This window comes from Saccostrea echinata, unplaced genomic scaffold (assembly GCF_033153115.1).
Source record: "Saccostrea echinata isolate AGI-Se365-2 ecotype Australia unplaced genomic scaffold, CSIRO_AGI_Sech_v1 ptg000033l, whole genome shotgun sequence".
In the NCBI taxonomy this organism is placed as follows: domain Eukaryota; kingdom Metazoa; phylum Mollusca; class Bivalvia; order Ostreida; family Ostreidae; genus Saccostrea; species Saccostrea echinata.
In genome coordinates this window covers 8,359,506-8,382,230 of record NW_026889782.1, presented here as the reverse complement: position 1 = coordinate 8,382,230, position 22,725 = coordinate 8,359,506, and the positions used below count along the sequence as shown (strand labels likewise).

Here is a 22,725-nt window from a genome sequence, read left to right as displayed (position 1 = left end):
GAATGTCGTTGTAATTGAATTCTTAGAATATTCATGTACGTTCAAAACATTAAACTGAAGTTATTTTTAAAAATAAAAATAGACATTTAAAATTGAAGACAAACACCACTGGCCCAGGTCCCTTTAAATCAGCTTGTCGCAAATATCTATCATTTTGTTTTAGTTCGCCCTTTGATTTGCTGCATGGACTTCATGCACATATACAACATGTACGATGACTCAATTAAAAATATATAGAATAACGGAGGACAATATCCTAAACATGACTTAAGAGTATACATATTCAAACAAACATGTATGAATAAGCAGACTCTTCGCTTGTTTATGTGAAACAGCAAAAGCTATTAAACAACTCTTTCGCACATTGTTACATTGTATAGACACTACATGTGGATCACATACATAATTATGAGACCTATCGTTATTCATTACGATTCATTATCCAGTGTACATGTCATTATTAGTCGAAATTCCAGTTAAACAGCCATCAGATAATAAATTGGATGTAAATATTGAATTGAAAGGACATGGTAATGGCAATGGTTTCCATTCATTCATAGTTAACATCCTTGAAAATTTGTGCTTAAACAAACAAAGAACTTCGAACGATAGTATTGTTCTTCCGCCTACCTCCAAGTCAATTTTCAAAAGTTAACAAATTTCGAATGATTTTTCATATCTTTATAGATATTTATATGAATTTTCATAAAACTACTTCTTTGCGAAAACAAAGAGATATAACTCTATAATTTTGGTAAAACTTTTTCACTATAGAAATCAATGGAAAACGGAAAATATTTTTAAACCATCCCCCCCCCCCCCCCCGTGAAACAAAAATTCCTTTTTACAGGTAATATGGACTGTCATTTAACAAATTCGTACCAAAGCTTTTTGTGTTTCACGGGGGGGGGGGACATATGTTTACAGACAAAAAACAACAGAAATGTTTTTTTTTCACCAATTTCAAAGGGATTTACAACTAAAACATTTTATTTTATTAATAATATATGTTTAATTTTATATGAGTAAAACATAAGAAAAGATTTAAGGAACATAATTCACATCCAAAATATTTTAAAATTTAGTGATGCTTAAGAGCCCGATTTCAATGAAAAATATCGTCTACCCCCCTTACATGTATATAAAGAGCTGGAATTAAGGGTAATTAACTATTTAACACTGGTATTAAAATTATCAATCAATTACCATTGAAATGTTCTTTGCATTCAACATAGATTTTACGGCCAAATTGCCATTAGTATTGAATTAAATGGGTGTAAATGTAGGCGGGAATCGAGAGTTAGCGTGCGTAGTTCTTATGTACCACCAACGGTCGATGGTTCATTTATATGAGGGATTTTGTAAGAAGTACAACACATTATAAACAAATAAACGTTTGTTTGGATTAAAGAATATGTGATTCTGAAATTCTAGGAGAAGGAGGAAAATCCCAAACGGTGTCCCATTATTAGATGAAATGAAAACATAATTAAATTACACATGTTCTCATTTTTTTTTTAAATTTTAAGGTTTGTCACTCGTCAGCCTTTTAGAAAAGTTCATTCAGAACCTCTTACTTAAAAACTATTTATCAAAATTCAATCTTTATAACATATTTCAATTTAACAATTTAAAATGTTCAACATTCAATTAAAAAACTGCTCAAAAATTCATAAAGAAGCAAGATTTGTAAGGGACTATTTCTTGTAGTGGAAGGATATTAAACAGAAAATTCTGCAAATCTACACATTTATTAAATTTAATATCTTGGAACTTTAGCCTCATACTTTTACTCAGGGAATATTTTCCGTTATGATATGCCTGGAATATTAAATACAGGTCTCAATTTATACTTTTATAACAAAATTTACACCTTCGCTCAACAAACTTTGCCAAAAAATGAAGATATATTAAAGAAGTCGAGATAAAATTTACACAGTTGTTTGCCAGAAAATCCATATTTTGACCAATATTTCAAAATTTACATCACTGACCCCAACTTTTTCTTTCATTATTTTAAACTACTCGATACTTTTGACCGATCAGCGCTAGAGTCGTAAAAAGTTTGATACAAGAAAATATTCTATTGCCTGTTTAGATTTTTAATACCCGCAAAAAGGTCACACAATAATTTACGCGCATTAATTTGCATGATTTGTTCAATGATAAATATTATTCAAACTATTTTACGTAAAATAAGATTATGTTTATTCCCATGGTTACACCTGATAAAATATGATAACGGTTAAAGTGATTAACCAACTAGTTACAATTTAAGTGCAAAAAGGTCAACTTAATTGTACCGTAGCTCAGTTAGATGCACACTGACCCCCCATTTTCTCAGCGGTTTTGAGTCATACTATATGAGTACTTATCCAAAATATACTTCTCAAAAAATCCTTGATATAACAAATTTCATACCTTAAATAACGAATTTATTTAAATTGCTTGAACCATTCCAGGCTGAATCAAGGCGTAACCTAGGAAATGTAGTATAGTATGTAGTTTGAAATGATCATCGAAAATACACAGATACAGAAGTATCTTCAAAGTTTAAAAATGTTCATAATTCAGAGGAGCGCCTTCCTGGGACCATAAATGGACTAAAATTGCACAAGCAAAGTAGAAACAAGATAAAAAGCGTACCAGTTATTTATCTGCGTGCTTCTTCTTTCTGAAAGAAGATGGGTGGACAAGGCGTGCAGAATGCCTATAGCTTCAGATGTCAGCTGTCTCGTTTAAAGTCATCATTTCGTAAGTTCTATGGTCGATACTATGATCTTGTCAGCAAATACAATTTATCATTGAGTCAAATGCTGACTGACGTTTTTCATACTAATTGTTAGGCCATTATTTACACACTGAATTGTTTTCCGTTATTCCCGATCATGACAAGGAGCACACGGCGGGTGTGACCGGTCGGCAGGGGATGCTCACTCCTCCATGGCACCTGATCCCACCTGTGATGTTTAGAGGTCCGTCTTTGCTCTGCTATTTTGTATTGTTTAATGGACTTTTGAGCTTGAATACTGTTCGTTATCTCCATATATTTCATAGTAAAAAATCATATTCAATTTGTGAATTAAGTATTTAAAGCAAAGTTCTCATTATTGAAATTTATGAAATTATGATCAACGAAACTTTTCTGAGAAAAAAAAGATCTCGAAAAAAATATTTTAATTTAAAAAATAAAATAGTATTCGTGGAATTTGATCCCCTTCACAATAAAAATTCGGAGTATCATATTGCTTTGAGACTAACACCCTTACCACTACGCCACACAGCTCCTGATGAATAGTGGCATTTAAATCATGTTTGTGATATGACCCTTGACTTAATGGACTTCAAGTACTTCTCGGAAAGATGCGAATGCTTTGTCATAAAAGTACCACCGTACAGAATTGACCCTTTTTACAAATTTTCTTTTGAACTTTTATTTTGAACTTAATTATGTTTTATCAATTATTTTCATTGAAATAAGTTATGAATCATTTTATTGTTCAACTGCGAAATACTGAATTATTTACTTAATTGAATAGTGACACTCTTTAAACAATTATTGAGAAGTACAAAGTGACAGAGTGTTAACACAATCACGTATTTCTAATACCTCATAAAAACATTCATGTAATTATTTTGTTTATCTTTCTTTCATATCTATCTTATCAAAACTTTTCACATATTGTAATTTACTCATCACTTGCCATGTTATCACTCAATTTCTTAATTGTTGTCAAAGAACTCTTAATTTATATACGAGTATCTGGATTGTATATGGCAGTTCGGAGGCCCGACGCATTACTGGCCACTTCCATCTGTGTTCCCCGCATGTATTTCTTGAATGTTAAAATTGTTGTCCATCATTAAATTAATTGCCTTTATTAATAAACTCGGAAACTAAATTACCCGTTACTTTGGATTTATAATATGTGATTTCGGGAAGAGTCCTAGGAATACGGCACTATACTTCTTCAGGCACGCAGCGCCACTCATTTTACGCCAACATTCCCTCTTCCCCGATCAACGACATATAATATTTTTGACCCAAACCACGCGGTCATTAAAGTGTACTTTTAAGTATAGTGGGTCTTTGCTCCATGTTTTTGTAAACCAAAAAATGAATATTTTTATGCAAACATTTAGGATTAACTTTAAAAAAAAATGGAGCCCACTCATATCGAAAAATGTTGTTAAAGAGTGGGAAAATGATCCTTTTTTCTCTTTAGTGTGTGTATGCTTTTGCGTACGCAAATAATTTCAGTCTTCGTGAGATTTTTGTAAATTGTAGAGATTTCACATAAAGTATACTTCAATGTTAGATGAAATATCAAAGAAAATTTTTGAGATTTTATTTTTCACTTCATGTTTGTCGCAATATGGGCACTTTGCCCGCCTTGTTCACCCATCTTCTTTATAAAAGATTATAAACTAAATGTATAAAGAAATCAGTGTACCATGATTAAGGCAGTTCACATTTTTGTTCATCCTCGAAACACCCCTCCCCATCATTATCTAGCACTTCTTCAATCAAAATCCAAGTTCCGGAGGATTTTTAAACTATAAATGTACAGTACAAATGCAACACCTTTATGTTTTTTTCATTTTGGGGGGGGGGGGGTATCTTACATTTGTGTAATTCTTTTTTTTTTTTTAGGACGAATCATTAAGACTTATGTTGTTGCCTTTATTTTTCTTGCCATTTATTGACCTGTTTTTCCTGTGTTTTAAACTTCTTTTGGAATTGCAACTGATAATCTACCTTAAATTAATATAAACAAGACAAAAATAATTTAAGATTATATAAAAACGCGAATACCAAAAGAATGTCATGATTTAAAACAAATGGTTCAACATAATAATATATAAGCGCAAAATTCTTTGACGTATTTTTTTTATTTATCTTTAATCATTATTTTCTTTTTAGGTTTTTTATTTATTTCTTGTTTTGTTTTGAAAATTTTCGTCATAAAATATTATGGAATGTTATGAAGTGTTGTCAGTTTTTTTAATTGTTTGAAAAAAAAAATAATTACCACCTGATAGTAAGAATTCTACAGTTTTGCTGATAAAAAAATAAATAAGCCCCAAAAATTGGTTTCATTACCGTTATTTGGATAATTAAAATGTACGTAATAAATGGTTCTGTGACGAAATAAACTTGTGAATGTAATAAGCGACTAATTCTCAATAATTTCAGATTAAGTAGAGGACTGTTTTTATATATAGAAATGTCAATTATCAAGGTTCATTTATACATGTAGTAATTTAGTTCATAATCAATATTTTTAGATATGAATTAGTAAGACACATGAGTACTATGTAGATTATCTTCGCAGTTTGTACGTAGTGTCATATAATCCACTGATATGTGGAAGACACCCTTTGAATGAAAGTGGGTCATGGTGTATGACAATGTGTTGAGCTAATTAAAACCCACGCGTGATTATGAGATCGACGAAAGAGACAGAAGTGGATAAAGAAGAAATGTCTAATTTAAATTATATAATTATAATCAGTATACTCATAGTTATAAGAATATAAAACCGTGTGTTAATTTTCCTACGGATATCGAACAGTTTCATTTTACATAATATTACGGACAGATGCTACCAAACATGAATGCTGCAGGGATTTGTACATACATTGCAAAGGCGTCGGAATTGGGGGGGGGGAGCCTTTTCTTTTTTTTTTTCTTCTTTTTGTTTTGTTTTGTTTTGTTTTTTTTTTTTTGCAAAAATGGACATCATATAGTTTGTGTGTTGTTTAACGTCCCTCTCGAGAATTTTTCACTCATATGGAGACGCCACCACTTACCGGTGGAGAGCTGCAAATTTTGACCTATACTCGGCACTTAGGGCCATTGTGCAGTTAGAGATCTTTTTTGTGCCAGCACCTATACTGCGTCACGGGACCTCGATTTATACGGTCTCATCCGAAGGACTGGTCTCCACGTTCCACAGTGGGATTTGGACCCGAGGCGTAAGGATCAACTCCTTACACCGCGACTTTTGAGCAAACGCTCTAACCCCTGCGCCACGCGGGCGACCGAGACATTATATAGGCATCGAAAATTGGGGCTTAGCCCCCATAACGTTTTTTTGGTTGGTTTAATCCCCCCTTTTTAAATTTGCTCCCGACGCCTTTTCATTGTACTTTTGAACTTTATTAGGTTGTAAATGACGCAAAAACATGAATCAAATATATTAAATATTAGAAAATTGTACACTTTTTAGGATGTTCAAAACTCTTCCTTTTTATTTTCATCTTTTCTTAAGTTGTTTTTTTTATCACTTTATAGAACTTTAATGTAAATACTATGAATGATTTTTTTTTTTGTTTTGCATGTATTTGAAGAGGTTCTCTCCTGAGTTTTTGAGCAGATTTTTGTCTTGACCTATGTTTAAAAAAATCTGCAAAATGTTTTAGTTCTTACATATAACCCCATAGATAAATTCCAAAACCAAAAGCATTAAATGAGGAACTACATGTATATTTTGTGGCGGAAGGTTTTTTTCTTTAAAGAAAATGGTCATTTTTTCTCTTTCGAAGTATTTAAAATATTGTTAAGTTTGGATTCCTGTTTTTCCATTCAGCCAGCCTGAGTTATTTTGTGCCATGAACTGTCTTATGCTGGTCCTCCTAAATTATCTATTAAATAAACAGTCATGAATTCTATCATCATATTTGACAAATATATCAAATGTATTGTGAAGATCCAGAAAAAATATCCCAAATTTAAATAAACGCTATTTTAGTAATATATAAAAATTAACATAACAGGCCCCCACTTTTAATTTTCTTTTCTGAATATATAAGGTAACTTCAACTATTTTTCTTAGATTTAATAAAATGTCATTACTTTCAAATGATTTTTTGCCTTAATTTTTTTGTTTTGATTTTTAATTAAGCTATGTATGTAGATTCGATTTTAAAAAGAACTTGATAAAAAATTCTCATTACATTTGATAGCAGGATCCAATCTCCTAAAGAAACATGGCATTTGTTTTTTTTTTTCAGGATTTTTGTAAACAAAAATTACAGCAACTGCCCTTCATAAATGTGACATCTACTGTATATGTGGTATGAGTATACAATTTTTCTAGTCTAGAAAATGTTTTAAAAACATTGTTTGATATTGTGTGGTAGGATTATATCTGGGAGTTCGGATAAATTGAGAACTTACATGTACAGAAAGTACAAAAACTTTAATAGCATGAACATATTTAAAGTAAGAAGTGAATACCTCCTACCAGATTCTAAAAAAAAAGATAAAACAAATTATGCCATGGACGTTTATTAAGTAGTGAATATCTTCTAACTAGTCTACGCCGAAATATGACTCAGATAATGCCGACAGTAACGAACAATCAGTCCTACTGGTTGTTTATAAATGTTTAAAATAAAGAGTTGATTTACACTTTCGTGTGCTTATATGTATTTAAAATCTCTGCAACTGACATTAAATGAATTCTGCATGTTTGAAATGGTTTGTTCAGCCATGACACGCACGGTAAAACGTTATAATTGTAAACATTTTCACTATTTGAATGGCATTCAAAATAATTTGTGTACAATCGACAATATATTTACTAGTATATATCCATAATGTGCACGTTTTATAATTTCATTATTTATTTCAAATACCATAATCAATTTAAATATAGTTTTCTCCCGCTAGGTCATCTTAACAGGAGACACATATTGATGGTTCAAGTACATAGTACATTTCTACCTAAAGAGAGAGATATAGTGAGAAGGGGAGAGGGGGTAGTTTAAATAATCAAGAAAAATACGAAAATAACGTCATGCGTTATAAAAGAAAAAAAAAACGAAGATAAGTACAAAGATCGATCTCAAAAAGAATCCACGAACAACTAATCAAATCTCTGAACATGCCATAAACACAGACCTGCAGACATTAGAGATGTGGGATCAGGTGCTTAGGTGGATTAAGCAACCACTATCAACCTGTCGCACCTAGGTATAGACCAGGTAGAAAAGACAATACATAAGATTTTATCAACTTAATTATATATTCTTAAAATACACCATTTAGACTTTCTCTATATTCAAAGAGCCATTTTACATATAATTCATATCTTATCAAACATCCTCCAAAAAGGGACTATGCATGAGAAACTGGAATTTTGCTTGAATATTCAATATTGGAAATAATCATTTTTAAGAGTACAGAATATGTATAGGTATTCAGGTTCCTTGCTCATTGCTGGAACATGACTGTGTGTTGATTTGAAATGTCGCAAAAAAACTATTCCTTTCAGACTCCAGTTTTTGAAGTCTTTCGGAACTCCAGAAAAAGATCATTTTTTTCAGTTGATATCTTGATTCGGTGAATCTCCACACATACAGGACTGGATTAATAGCACTGTTCAAAAACATCACACCCGCCGTGGCGGCAACTAATGCCCGCATAATCTTATTGTCGTAATCAATGTTAGGAAGTGCTTTAAGCAGGAAGTAAGGAGTGCAACATATAAGAAAGAACCCAGTGATCACGGCCAATTTCTTTACGACTCTTACTTGATATCCTGCAGATTGTCCGTAATTTGTTTGTGAAGCCAAACTTTTTTTCATCCTTCGTTGAGGTAAACTTAATGTTTGATTCGCCTTATTTTTATCTTCATCCGATGGTTTGAAAGACACAGTTCTTGAACGAACATACAGAAGTTTTGCCATATAAATATACATGAACAGATTTGATAAAATTGTCAGAAGTTGAAAGACTTTTGTACAGCCACTCACCACATTTTGAGGAGCTAGATACATTATTCCGCAAAAGATCCCAAAACTATTCGACGGCTCATAAAACATGAAGTACGATATAAATATACCAACTATCCATGAAAACAAACACACAATCTTCAGGAACTTTGGAGTAACTATTTCATAGTATCTCAGCGCAAACCTCAAGGAAAAACAGCGATCCATATTAAATAATGTAACAGTAATCAGTGAAACATTAATGAATGGGGCCGTAAAATATTTTTTTAGAAGACAATTTCCAAACGCATCATCCGGGATACTTAAAATGAGACCCGCCAGGCAATCCGTGATGGCAAGGTTAATGGAGAGTATCCTGACTTGATAAATCAGGCGGGAACTTCTAATAAGGACAACGATGGCTAAAAAGTTCTCCAGGCATATTGGGATTCCAAACGGAATGACTACAAGATTTGTTAGAATCTTCCCAGACGGCTCAATTTTTTCCGTAATATTCTGCTCTCCGGAATCATCTGAATAATTTTTAATGAACATATCTGATTTTCGCACGAATATTCAACGAAAAAAAAAGATAAATGTTAAGATATCCTTATGTCTTTTCATTCAGTTACTATTTGTATTTTTTTTTTTTTAAATTTTATTCCCACTTAATTTAATACCAAAACAGGAGAAGAAAAAATATCCCGGGGATGTTAAAAGAAAGTCGTGCAGTTATGTACCATCAAATCCACTTTTCTACACCAGTATAAATTCAGAGAATGCGGGGGAAAAGGTATTCCGAAGATTTTATAACAAAGAAGTATTGAATGTACTCTCAACACTTCTGTTGCGAATAGTCCATTATACGACCATTATAATAGTCCATTACATGACAAAGTGCTAATTACATGGCAGTCCACATTTACGTCGTCAGATACTATAGAAACTAATTATTCCTCCCCCCTGAAAATCAAAATGACGTGAGCTGAATACAATTTTAAAATAATTGGAATTATGTATTGTTGAGGTTATCTTCATAAAAAATATATTCTGATTAAATTGTCGAGATAACGATCACTCAGAGAGAAATTAAATCAATACATTCAGTTCAGTTCTTTCATTTCTTGTATAAGCAGATACAAAAGATTTACATAAAAATAATTTGTCTAATTTTTTGCTACATGTATCAGGAACTTGATATGCTTGTCTAAAAAAACAATTCCCTTACATTTCGAACTCTGAATAATTTATATACACTACATGTCTTGATTATAACATTTTTTATGCATTTCCATTAAACTTTAATCATAAATTTCTCATGATTCGGCATTCCGATAGGTTTCATATATACACACTATTCAATAATTCTATGGGACCGACCTTTTATGTCAATCAAATCTCATTTAATTATATTTAATAATAAATACTTTTATCACCCAATACTGTCATTTAAATTTTAATTTTTTTTTTGTAGAAATGGAAATATTCAATTACAAATTCAAATGCTTGACAAACTACATGTACTTCTTTGTATCTTCCTACAATTTAAAACGATTCTCCATTAGAAATTTCACATTTAATGCAATGATATAAAAGTTATCTTATCTCACTTCGATTTGGTATCAAAGAGATACCTGTTTTTTATGCCATCTTTAGATGCTTTTCATTTTATTTCTGAAAGAAGCGCTTGTAATGATTGCTTTAATTTCATATGCAAGAGCGTATAAAGCGTGTCGCAGTAGATGCTTGCGCCAAAAAAAAAAAAATCCCTCTTTGTGTAAAAACCGTAAATGCCGAGTGCAGGTCTCCACCGGCAAGTGGTGGCGTCTCAATTTGAATAAAGAAAAAATACTCGAAGGAACCTTAAGCACAATCAAAATACGAATTGGAGAAAGCAGTATTATCCAATTTAACCAATTCAAGAAAACAGAATCGTAAATCTAATTATGAAGCGCAAACCGAGGAAACATTTTGATATTTATTCTGTAAAAAAAAAATGCGAAAACTGTAATCTTCTTATATAATGTTTAGATTACTTAACAAGAATATTTCAATTTGTGACAATCACATGCACTGTACATTTCCGTTTATTCCACGTTACCTGAAAAAAGCTGATCTTTCTGCTTAAAGTTAGCAGTGCAAAACCAGATACGACTCGTACAAATATATATTCAAGCTCTATAGAAAAAGTAAAGCCAAGTTGGAGACCTGACTGACAAGCACACGGAAAGGCAACGTACGGTGACTGGTCCCTTCTGGTTTCACCAGCCCTTCAGAACTCAACAAGTGGATCACTATTTAAAGACTGAACGCTGTTATAAATGAATTACTTGGCCTTTAATCGAAAAATACTGCAGTGTCTAAGATCAATTTAGTTAAAGATCGTCAGAAAAACTATCTAGTATATTTATTCCTTCGGGTTTTGGTTGCTGGTGAAAGTTTTTTTTTTAACTATTTGGTTACTGAACATCTGAAATTTCCTTTACATGACCTTTTACTCTTCCTTGACACCTTGCTCCGAAACTTTGCAATAAAAACTGTACTGTTTCTCGATTTATTTCTTCGTATACTTATACTTCCGTCTCAAAATATTACTAACCGCGTATTTCTAACATTCTTTTACTATAATTCCTATTCTTTTCCAGAATATTAATGACCGTAAGGTGTTTTGCTTTGAGAAATTTAAATATAACGCGCAACTCGAACTGTTGGAAATCGGTCAAATGTCATTTTTAGTAAAAATTTATTTGAAAGATAATGAATAATCTATTATGTCACTGTTCTAAAAATGCATTGAATAACACAAATTATTGCTTTTTCTTCCACAGAAAGTCTAAATAATATCTCAAATAAGTATTCCGCGGATATTCCGGTATCCACATAAGAAATCTTAGACACTTTAAAATATATGCGCCGATTCCTAGTTTCCCTACTGATCCAAAAATTTCGGTAAAAATCGCCAGAATTGGATACAATAGCCTTTTTCTTTCACCGGTATTATTTCTCGTATTAAATTATTAATTCGCATTAAATTAACTTTTGAAAAACAAGTTTGTTTTTTTTTTTTTATCACATATCTCCTCCTATACTGAAACACAGTTTAATTTAGGGCATAATTGATACCCCACAGGCCCGTAGGAAGCAATTTCATTTTGAGGGAGCACAACCATACATTTTCAGTTGGAGGGAGGGGGCACTATCAACTACCAAAATTTCTTGACAAGCAAAAAAAAAAAGGTCATCAGACGTTATTATTCAGGGGATACAAGCATATAGTAGCTATGTTTTATGTAGTATTCTATATATCGGCAAAATTATTGGAGGGGGGGGGGAACGGCCAAAAATCCTTGAAGGTCAATTTCGAAAACTGTAGAAAACTTGCTTGCCAAAAAAAGTAGTCTGTATTCAGTCTCTTATGGCGCTGCGTATTTAAAACATTTCTATAGTGACTGAGATATTTCCGTTATGTATCAGTTATCATTATTATGTAAAAAGTAAAGCTAAGAACAGTAATCGATACAACTCAAAAACCACAAAACATCCCTGCTCAGGACCCATCATTCAAAAATGTTTGTGAATGAGCAAAGCAAACAGATTGTCTAGTAGGGGTGTGACTTCTTCTGTTACATACTGTTATTTAGAGAATGTAGCCATTAAACTCTGTTACAAAGGAAACAAAAGTCTTTCATTTAAATTTCACATTAAGGTTGTTCGTGCCTGCCCAAAGGGTCAAATCCATGGAATACTAGGCTTTTCCGTGGACTTGAACACCCTATCATATTTATATCTTTTGACTGTCAACAACAACCTTATAAATATTGTGGTTTTGTCGAGGACAAATAACAGAAAACAAATGTACCGAAATCTATACTTTTAAATGAATAAATAAATTGTGCCAAAAAACTTCCAAACGCTTGCAACAGAGGTCATGCTTTCTCTTCTAAAAATACATTAGGTATAAGATGATGTCCGTAAACTATAAGTAGATTTCATTCGCAAAGTAATTATCGTTAGTTTATTTAAAAGTCTATTTTCGTTTTCGATAAACAGACGTGAGAAACAAAAAGATAATTCGAAATGGATAAATTTTGCGGATCTAAGTTATTAAGATTTAATGTTATTTATTAAATCGGTTTATCTGAGAGTCAAACACATGTTTGTATGGTACTAATTATCTCCCTTGATCATGTCACGCAGCAGCCGACGGATGGTAGTCTGAAACACAAAGCCGATCGTGAGGAAATTGCTGATATTCTTAGGTTTGTGTAATCTTCTCTGTTAACTTTGTTGCTAAATTATTGTACATAAAACCTTGTAGGATATGTATGTTAAAGTTTTCAGGCGGCATAGTTTAAGATTATACTAGATTATGGAGACGTTTTCACCCGCGTGTAATAGCCATGTTCGTCAAGCTTTGTTGTAATCTCATCTCACTTGTAAAACAAAGCTAAATTTCATATAAGTTTATTAAATTATCATGTTCCGCCTCTAGTTTATACGCTAGGTACCGTGGACACATACACTGGTTCTACTAAAATTGTGTTTGCACCCCCCCCTTCCCCATTTTAATAATATTAAAAAAAATTGATACAATATGAAAATAAATTTCAAAGGAAATAAGAATAGTTGCATAGCTTTGAAGGAGTGGGGGGAAGATATGTAGACATTTCTTAATTTTCTAACCATTCTGCTCCGGGGTCTTCATATGCTCGGGCGTGATGACGTCACGCGTCAACATTGTATATTTGAACTGTTTAAACAGCATTGCAATTTATAGTAGTTTCAAAAGACCACCTTGAGAAGACAGGGGGCATATTCAGATACTTTGGTGGGGTGACAGTCAAAAAAGAAAGGTAGACTTAGGTAGCGGGGTACATATTGACAAGTATAATTACACATACGTACATACTGTCATTTACAGGTAAGTGTAGTTATGCTAAAGGAGAGTGAAGCCTGTAACAAACTCTGCCAAAAAAATTCTTCAGAGTACAGATATTGTTGAAAAGTGCAAATGCACAAGTTTACATAATTTTCAGAATACAAGATATTGTTGGTAAGTGCAAATGCACAAGTTACAATTTAAGTGATTATAGTTGTAATTTACGAGTTCATCAGTTTTGCATGATTCAATTTAAGCATGCCACGGGGAAAAGGATTGAAAAGGCGACCTGCAGCTGCCAACCCAGTGCACTCTAGGCAGAAGGCAAGCAGAGCCATGGATTCAAGGGTGGAGTCGCAGAGCCAGGAGGGAAACCGGCTGGTAGGAAATACTAACACAGTCAACTTGCAGTTATCAGACGACCAGTTGAATGCCCTGGCAGAAAAGATAGCTACGGCACAGGCCATACCAACAATCACTGGTAGTAGCGACCCGCAAACACTTGGAAATTTCAATGAGTCAGACTTCCAGTGTTAATCATGAGCTTAATTACCATGTCTCAAACACTATCAAATCAAAGATTATCAACTCAGAATATATTGATCTAGCTTTGTTGTTACCCAATAATTTGAATGTAGATGATGATAGTAGGGCACTTTCACTACCTGATGGTTTGTTGATTGTAAAACCTAAAATGGTCAGACGAAAAATCACAACTTTCAGTGAGTGGACAAATGCATTTATTATTTATGCTAGCATTTTTTCAACAGCACAGCCCGAAAGCATATCCGGAATTTTCAAATACATGTACAATGTACGTTTGGGAGCCAGTAGGTTGCCAGTTACTAGTTTAGGGTGGAAAGCTTATGACATCCAGTTTAGGTTAAAGAGAGTAAATAATCCTTCCATTTCATGGGGCAGCATAGATCAGGAACTCTGGTTGCTCTTTATGTCTCCGTCTACTACTGGGCCCAGTAATAATTACAGTAAGGTTTCAACAGGCTCGCTGAAATGTTACGATTACAATTTTAATAGGGTCTGTGTTAGGAAGTCGTGTCAATATAATCATAGATGCTTAAAGTGTTCAGGTTTTCATCTTTCAGTGAAGTGTAGAGTTAACGTGGGCAGTTCGGCTTTTTCCACTTTTAGGAACCCTGCAGTCCAAGCTGGTAGTGGTCAAGCATACTCAGGACCACGAGCATCAGGGTTTAGAACGATTAGAGCTACTGTCCCTCGCTCATACTCCAATTAAAATAGAATGCCTTCGACCTTATTTGAATGATTACCATTTAAGAGACGATGCAGGAGAATTATTATTGGGTTTTCTTGAGGGTTTTTATTTGCATTACGAGGGCCCAAGGGGGGCCAATGAATGTAATAATTTAAACTCAGGACTAATGAACAGGAAGCTCTAGAAAAAGTTAGGAAGGAGGTTAGTTTAGGGAGGATAGCAGGTCCATTTGATAAGGTTCCGTTCATAAATCTACACGTATCTCCAATTGGTTTGGTTCCTATAGATAAGTCGTGGTGCTTGATTCATCATCTTTCACATCCCATGGGTGCAAGTGTAAATGATCTTATAGATAGATGTAATTGTAGAGTTTCATATACATGTACTTCATTTGATAAGGCCATTGACATGATTTATTCCCTTGGAAAAGGTGCCCTTCTGGCCAAGCTTGATGTTAAAAGTGCATTTCGTTTAATGCCGCTACACCCATCACAGTTTGTATTGTTAGGTTTCAAGCTTCGTGATAAGTATTATTTTGACAAATGCCTCCCGATGGGTTGTGCTAGTGCATGTTATCTTTTTGAAAAATTTTCATCATTTTTGGAGTGGGTCTTAGTGTCAAAGTCTTGGTTGCAAAATGTTGTGCACTATTTAGATGATTTTTTATTAGCTGGGAAAAAGAATACCCTCGATTGCAAGTTGCTTATGGAGTTATTTCAGGATATTTGTAAGGAAGTCGGAGTGTCTTTGGCAGATGAGAAAACAGTAGGGCCTACAACTGTTATCGAGTTCTTAGGTTTGGTGATTGATACTAATAACCAACAAATCAGGATCCCAAAGGATAATTGGAAAGGCCTTCAGTTGCATTGTTGGAAATTTTAGGCAAATGCTATTGAATGTGAATCTACAAGATACAACTGTTATCGAGTTCTTAGGTTTGGTGATTGATACTAATAACCAACAAATCAGGATCCCAAAGGATAAGTTGGAAAGGCCTTCAGTTGCATTGTTGGAAATTTTAGGCAAAAAAAGCTAACTCTAAAATGTTTGCAGTCTGTTATAGGGTTACTTAATTTTTGTTCAAGAGCAATCCCTTTAGCTAGGGCATTTAACAAGCGTTTTTTCGAAGCAATGGCAGGAATCACATCTGGTAGACATCACATTAGGGTTAGTAGAGAGTTAAAGGAAGATATCAGAATTTGGTTCAATTTCTTAGAGAATTTTAATGGTTATTGTTACTTTCAGGAGTTAGATTGGTAAACTATGGTAGATTTGCATTTGTATACTGACAGTGCTGGGGTGCAGAATTAGGTTGTGGTGCAATGTTAGGAGCTCATTGGGCTTATTTAAAGTGGGCGGCAAGTTGGGCAGACACCCCAATCATGGGTGATCTTACTTTTTTTAGAGTTGGTACCTATTTGCATGGCTGTTTATATCTTGGGGGATATTTTAACAAACAAGAAAATTATTTTCTTTTCTGATAATAAGGGCCTGGTATTTGTATTGAACAAAAAGTCTTCAAAATCAAAAAGAGTCATGGTGTTACTTAGGTCGCTAGTTTTGAACTGTATGTTAAATAACATATTCTTTAAGGCGCAGCATATTTATGGTAAAGAAAATTTTGTAGCAGATGCTCTTTCTCGACAGCAGTTCACTCGGTTCCGGCGGGAGCATCCACAAGCAGACGAGGCCCCGAGTCCTATTCCAGACGTTTTTCGACAAATGCTATTGAATGTGAATCTACAAGATTGTTAAATTCATCCTTAGCCTTGAATACGCGCAAGGTTTATGAGTCAGGCTTGAGGGAACTTAAACTTTTTTGCAATAAATATAAAATAGGGTCATCTAGGCCGCCAAAGGTTAGCTGTTTAGTTCAGTTCATTTTACACCTGTCATTAAAAGAGTGTGCTTACAAGACTGTTAAGACATATCTAGCAGGTATATCTTTTCACTGCAAGATTTTGGGCATGGAAGATACCACAAAATCCTTTATAGTTAACAAGCTTTTAGAAGGGTTGGGTAGAACTAGTGCAACTCGATCGGGATTTTAGAAAGCCAGTAACAACAGGTGTCTTAACTAAGCTTACTGGTGTTCTTGGGCAGGTGTGCTCATCCAGATTTGAAGAAATTTTATTCACTGCAATTTTTGTATCAGCTTTCTTTGGGTTTTTTTAGAGTCAATGAGTTAGTTGCTAACAGTCATTCAGATATCGGTCATGCATTAAGCTCTGCAGATGTTTGTATAACGGGTAAGGGAATAGAGGTTTTGTTGAAGCATTCAAAAACTGATCAGAAGGGTAAGGGAACTTTGATGATGTTGCCTAGGGTTAGAGAAGGGCTTTGCCCAGTTAAAGCGGTCTTTGACTACATGAGAATAAGACCACAATGTAAAGGATCATTTTTTGTGCATGCTGATGGTGTACCGGTGACAAGGTATCAGTTTAATGCTGTTTTAAAAATTGGACTTAAGGCTGCAAAAGTAGATGTGAGTAGTTTCAAAGCACATTCTTTTTGGATTGGAGCAGCAATAAACAGCATGTCTAGTTGGTCTTTTAGAAGATGAAATCAAGGGGTTAGGTCGTTGGAAATCAGCATCAGTTAAATCTTACATTAGAGTACCTAGTTCAAAACTGGCCAGTAGTTCATAGGGCTGATGCAACCAGAAGTGTAAGGTAACCATTGGGCTGAGTGTAAAGTCTTCTCTTTTTAATTTGTTGTTTGGATTGTTTGTAGTTATTGTAAATATGTTTAGATAATACTCTAACACTAGATAAGTGTAAATATGTTAAGACAATACCTAACAATATACATTTGTAGATGATATACATGCAGGTAGTGGTTCGGTTTGGATAGTAGGATCGTCTATCATTAAAAGAGCATTTATTGAGGCAAGATCTAGTGACGAGGGTGCAAAGTTAGGGTTAGGGAGGATAAATGTAAGTATTTTATGGCAAGGACAAGGAGGTATGCGTTGGCATCAATTGCTGGGGAAATTAAAACTCTTAAAAAAAATTGGAGGATCCTCCTAAATATTTAATTATTCATTGCGGTGGTAATGATATAGGGTGTAGACCTTCAATAGAGTTGCAGCATCATATGGTAGGGACAATAAGAAAAAATCAGGACATGTTTCCTACAACTGTTATTATTTGGTCACAAATTTTGCCCAGATTAGTATGGCGGGGTGAAAAGAAGCATGAAGCTTTAGAGCTTATTAGGCGTCGGGTGAACAGTAAGATTGGCACTTTGGTGAAATCTATTAACGGGCATTACATCACATATCCTGAGATATCGGATGGTGACTCATCACTCTTCTTACCTGATGGTATCCACCTTCAAAAAAGGGCAATAAAATTTTTCTACATCGTATTCAGCAAGCTATTTACTATGTACCTTGTTACAATTAAAGGCTTTGTTCATCAACCAATTAGAGAATGGGGTCCATGGCTGCTTCCGTCAGAGTATTTAATTTGAGCAAATTCTGTTCATTAATGTGCAAATGTCTTGGTTAACAAATTAAGTTGCCATTTGGATCTGCAATATCAATTCTAATGTGTTGTTTTGCACAAGTTGCGCACATCTTGTTAGGTTGCAGACAGTTTCCTCTGCTATAGCTTATTATATAAATATGTTTATTTACAGATAATAGGTTCTGTTAAGTTACTGAAGTATTTTGCAGACATCTGATTCTGCCATATGTTGTGGCACAATTTGTGCAAATTTAATTTGTTGCAGACGTTTGTTCTGCATTTAATATTTGCTATCTCAGCAATTTGTGACACAGTTTTGTGTAGTGGAATATTTACAGCTAGGTTAGTTATGGGGTTTAAGCTCGAAGCAAAGTTTTAGCCAGGCGCCCCATTACTGAAATTTGAATAGTTGCAACTTTAACCTGGTATCGCAAACATGGGGTTGTTGCAATTGCAAACTTCCGTTTCCTTTTAAACTACCACTAATGGAAGAGTAGCATTTGGGCGTCACTGGTGGCGGTGGCTATATTTGCATATAGGCAAGTGGCGCAGTTTTTCAGTCGCACCAGTATCGCCAAAGGAACTGTGGTATCATTTTATGAGTGAACATAATCAGTTTGCAGAAACTTTCAGCATATGAATCATTAACATTTTGTCATCATCTGTATGGTTACCAGTTGAACAACTGTTCCCAGGGTTCATCTGCTAACAGTTCATTAACTAATGCAGCCATGGCCGATTCTGCCAACGAGCAAGTAAAATCATATTACATGTATTTGTTAAAGTTGTTTTGCCTGTATTAAATTTTATAAAGTGAAATTTGGTGTTTGGCTTCTCTGATAATAGGATTTAATGTTATTTATTAAATCGGTTTATCTGAGAGTCAAACACAGCATGTTTGTATGGTACTAATTATCTCCCTTGATCATGTCACGTGATTTAGACATCACGCAGCAGCCGACGGATGGTAGTCTGAAACCCCTCCCACCCTAACCCATTACTGTATGTTACAAACTTCTGCTGGTTTTTTTTGTTTTATTTTGCAGGATATTTGGTGGAAAGAGTGTTGTTTTTTCTCCCAACTTCCTCATGGCTGCATTAAGTATGGATACCAATGCATGTCAGTTGGACTGAGTTTGCACAGCTTTCAGTCGCATCGGTATCGCAGTTTTTCAGTCGCACCAGTATGGCGCAGTTTTTCAGTCGCACCAGTATCGCCAGAGGAACTGTGGTATCATTTTATGAGTGAATATAATCAGTTTGCAGAAACTTTCTGCTTATGAATCATTAACATTTTGTCATCATCTGTATGGTTACCAGTTGAACATCTGTTCCCAGGGTTCATCTGCTAACAGTTCATTAACTAATGCAGCCATGGCCGATTCTGCCAACGAGCAAGTAAAATCATATTACATGTATTTGTGTATTTGTTAAAGTTGTTTTGCCTGTATTAAATTTTATAAAGTGAAATTTGGTGTTTGGCTTCTCTGATAATGGCAATTTTAAATGAATCTGACAACGATAATTTAACAGTTCATCAAACGTAATTATTAAAAATAAAAAAAAATATTCAATAAAAAAATTTAATTTTAAGTATCAAAGAACAGATGTGATCATTGATTTAATATGAAAATGTGCTTATCCATTGTTGTCAGTCATCAATCTCTTTCAGAGTATTCTCATTGAACCCGATGTTAATTAAAAAAAAGAAAAAGAAATGAATTGACAAGTAATATAATAACTACATGAAAATATAAAATACAGTTAGTTTTATAATATTTGATACTAACAATAGTGAATTATGTATAGAAAGACTATCAGCGAGTCAGTATATCCGCGTTTTTATCGTTGTTGAAAAAGGAAACGGAGCATCGTGGAAACGAACCCAAAATACAGTAAGTATACAAATGGTTACTCGTTACGTCACTGAACAGTCCGGGGAGCTATTCTAATTTTAATAGCAGAATTGCAAAATCGGTTAGGTGTTAATATATAGATTTCTTTTAAATATGTCACGTCTGAAATGAGTAATATCAAGGATTTCTTGAGAATATATATTTTAGATAAATACTCATATAATAGCATAACTCAAAATAGCAAAGAAAAATGCAGGTCTAACAGTGTGCATCTCATTGAGCAACGGTTCAGTTTTTTTAACATTATTTTCTTATTCCTTGCATAATTTAAGAGTTCCAATAATTCTAGGACCTTTTTGCGATTCTCTGAGGAAGATTATTTCCTCTGAATCAATTTTTTAGGAAATACCAGGTCGAACTATATTTTGTTAATTTTTTGTTTAAAATATCAAGGATTTTCATCAATTGATATCTGTTCAAAATTTCTAATTATGTATGCTGATTTTCCGTCTGGGAACATCTGATGGTATTATGATTGTAAATTAAGAATATCTTAGAAAACTATCGGCAGGAAAGGCATTTTATTGATTTAATTTGAACATATTTTATTGTAATTAATAATTACAAAGGGATTGGGCACAAGTTCTAAAACTTATTACGCCCTATGAACGAGGCATTGAGTTCTTAGGCAGCGGGGAATAACTCTATTTTATTCTTTTACTGACCGTGCCAGTTTGTCAATGTGGCATAATTAATACAAGTTCCTGTTTATTTTTATAATTTATTAAGAAAATCAGTTCCACTATATGATATATTTCTTTAAAAAGTAAGTAATATTTAATGTCAGACGACACGTTCCTCAAATATATGTTTTGTACACCTTGGAATTATGAAAAGAAATATTATGTTCATTCTATTGTGATTTCTATTTATGTTTTAAAAAATAAGTACACCAAAAATGGTTACATTGGCAATTCAAAACATTACCAATAAGGATTATACATGTATAAGAAATATCACCTTTGGTATCTTGCCCAAATACCTGGTAAGGTACCTCAATTCTTGGTGAGAAAACTTGTTAAAGTAGCTACATGTATACTTCAATGATAAATTCTTGGGAAAAAATTATATATTTTCGAGGAACATGTCGTCTGACCTAAACTGAAAAGAATAATTTTCCGGTCCGACAAATATCACATGATTGTGTATGTATTACAAAGCACATAATTCAAAGCAGAGAATTACAGGAATGTGTTTCCAGATGAAAATATGTTTTTTCGTCAAAAACACAAATGACTGATTTGTCAGACATTTTGGTCATCTAGCATTCGCTACTTTTGTTTCTTTACAGGTAATTTTGCATCATACAAAACTGAAGTCTGATCAGTACAGTGCAAATAAGGCAGAATTACCTTTTGAAAGAATGGGTATTTATCGATTTGTAAGAATAAATTCATTCTTAAGTATTAAAAAGACGATATGGTGTGTGGGCTCATGAGATTAGAAATCCTTTATCTATGATTTTTGTGTTTAAATGGTACATCATTTCTACGGATATCTGCATCTTTGTTTCTTATCATACAAAAACAATTTTTGACGTAAGGTAAAAATGAACATCTGACACTCAGGTGAAATTAATGAAAATTCTGAAACCTTATTGCACGTTCAGATAACGCCATCAATCTATCATAAGATAAAAAGGCTACTGCTTAAAATGTTAATGGAGATCAGGGGGTCAGGATTTGAACAAACTTGAATCTACACTACCTGAGAATGCGTCTTTATAAATATGACTAATTATGATACTGCATGTTGTTCTTCAGAAGAAGATTATTAAAACCATTTTCTTTATTATCCTATGTATGACTTTGATATCTTTTGTGGCCCTACCCTACCCGCGGGGTATCTTGGAGGATGCCTCTGTATAACTATAATTAATTTCGGCTTTGCACAATGCTGTATTTACAGTGTGTAATGAAGCGTTTACAATAGTTTCATCCTTTCTGGCCCTGTGGTTTTTAAGATTTTTATAAGATGCAACAAAATTTTAATTCTTGATAATCTCCCCTTGAAAAAGCTTGAAAAAAACTTAAATTCCCTTCACCAAGAGATGTTTTGTGGCACGTTTGGTGGAAATTGGCGCAGTGGTTCTGAAGAAGTCAAAAATGTGAGAAGTTTACAGACGACAGACGGACGCCAGACACTTTTCGATAATAAAAGCTCACTAATTCTAAAGCAGTGAGGTATTGTTAATTTGCAGAATTCTCAGTTTAATATTATCGAAAATAAAGTCTACCGTTCACGGTAGCTCAGTCGGTAGAGCGCTCGCTCCGAGATCAGATCTCGGCCGCGACAGACCTAAATCGATAAAAAAAAGAATGGGTAACAACTGTTCCTTTGCCATGCGCTCGGCACTTTGAAGTGAAAGTTGCGGGTCCTTCGGATGAGACCTTAAAAACTGAGGGCCCGAATCATTACAAGCGATGGCATGATAAATAATGGCCCTGAGTGCCGAGTAAAGGTCAAAATTTGAAGCCCTTCACCGCTTTATGGTTACGTCTCTATATG

At 33.8% G+C, this 22,725-nt stretch overlaps 1 protein-coding gene across 1 annotated transcript in view; it reads left to right on the top strand.

Moving 5' to 3' along the window:
* Positions 1 to 15,962: 15,962 nt before the first annotated feature.
* Positions 15,963 to 22,725, top strand: part of LOC133198071 (uncharacterized) — a 103,516-nt gene continuing 96,753 nt past the window's right edge. Inside the window, exons 1-7 of the mRNA XM_061334220.1 lie at positions 15,963 to 15,998; positions 16,124 to 16,182; positions 17,007 to 17,128; positions 17,649 to 17,767; positions 18,979 to 19,056; positions 19,348 to 19,421; positions 19,561 to 19,699. Coding sequence (XP_061190204.1) covers positions 15,963 to 15,998; positions 16,124 to 16,182; positions 17,007 to 17,128; positions 17,649 to 17,767; positions 18,979 to 19,056; positions 19,348 to 19,421; positions 19,561 to 19,699 — 627 coding nt within the window. The remainder of the gene's footprint in view (positions 15,999 to 16,123; positions 16,183 to 17,006; positions 17,129 to 17,648; positions 17,768 to 18,978; positions 19,057 to 19,347; positions 19,422 to 19,560; positions 19,700 to 22,725) is intronic.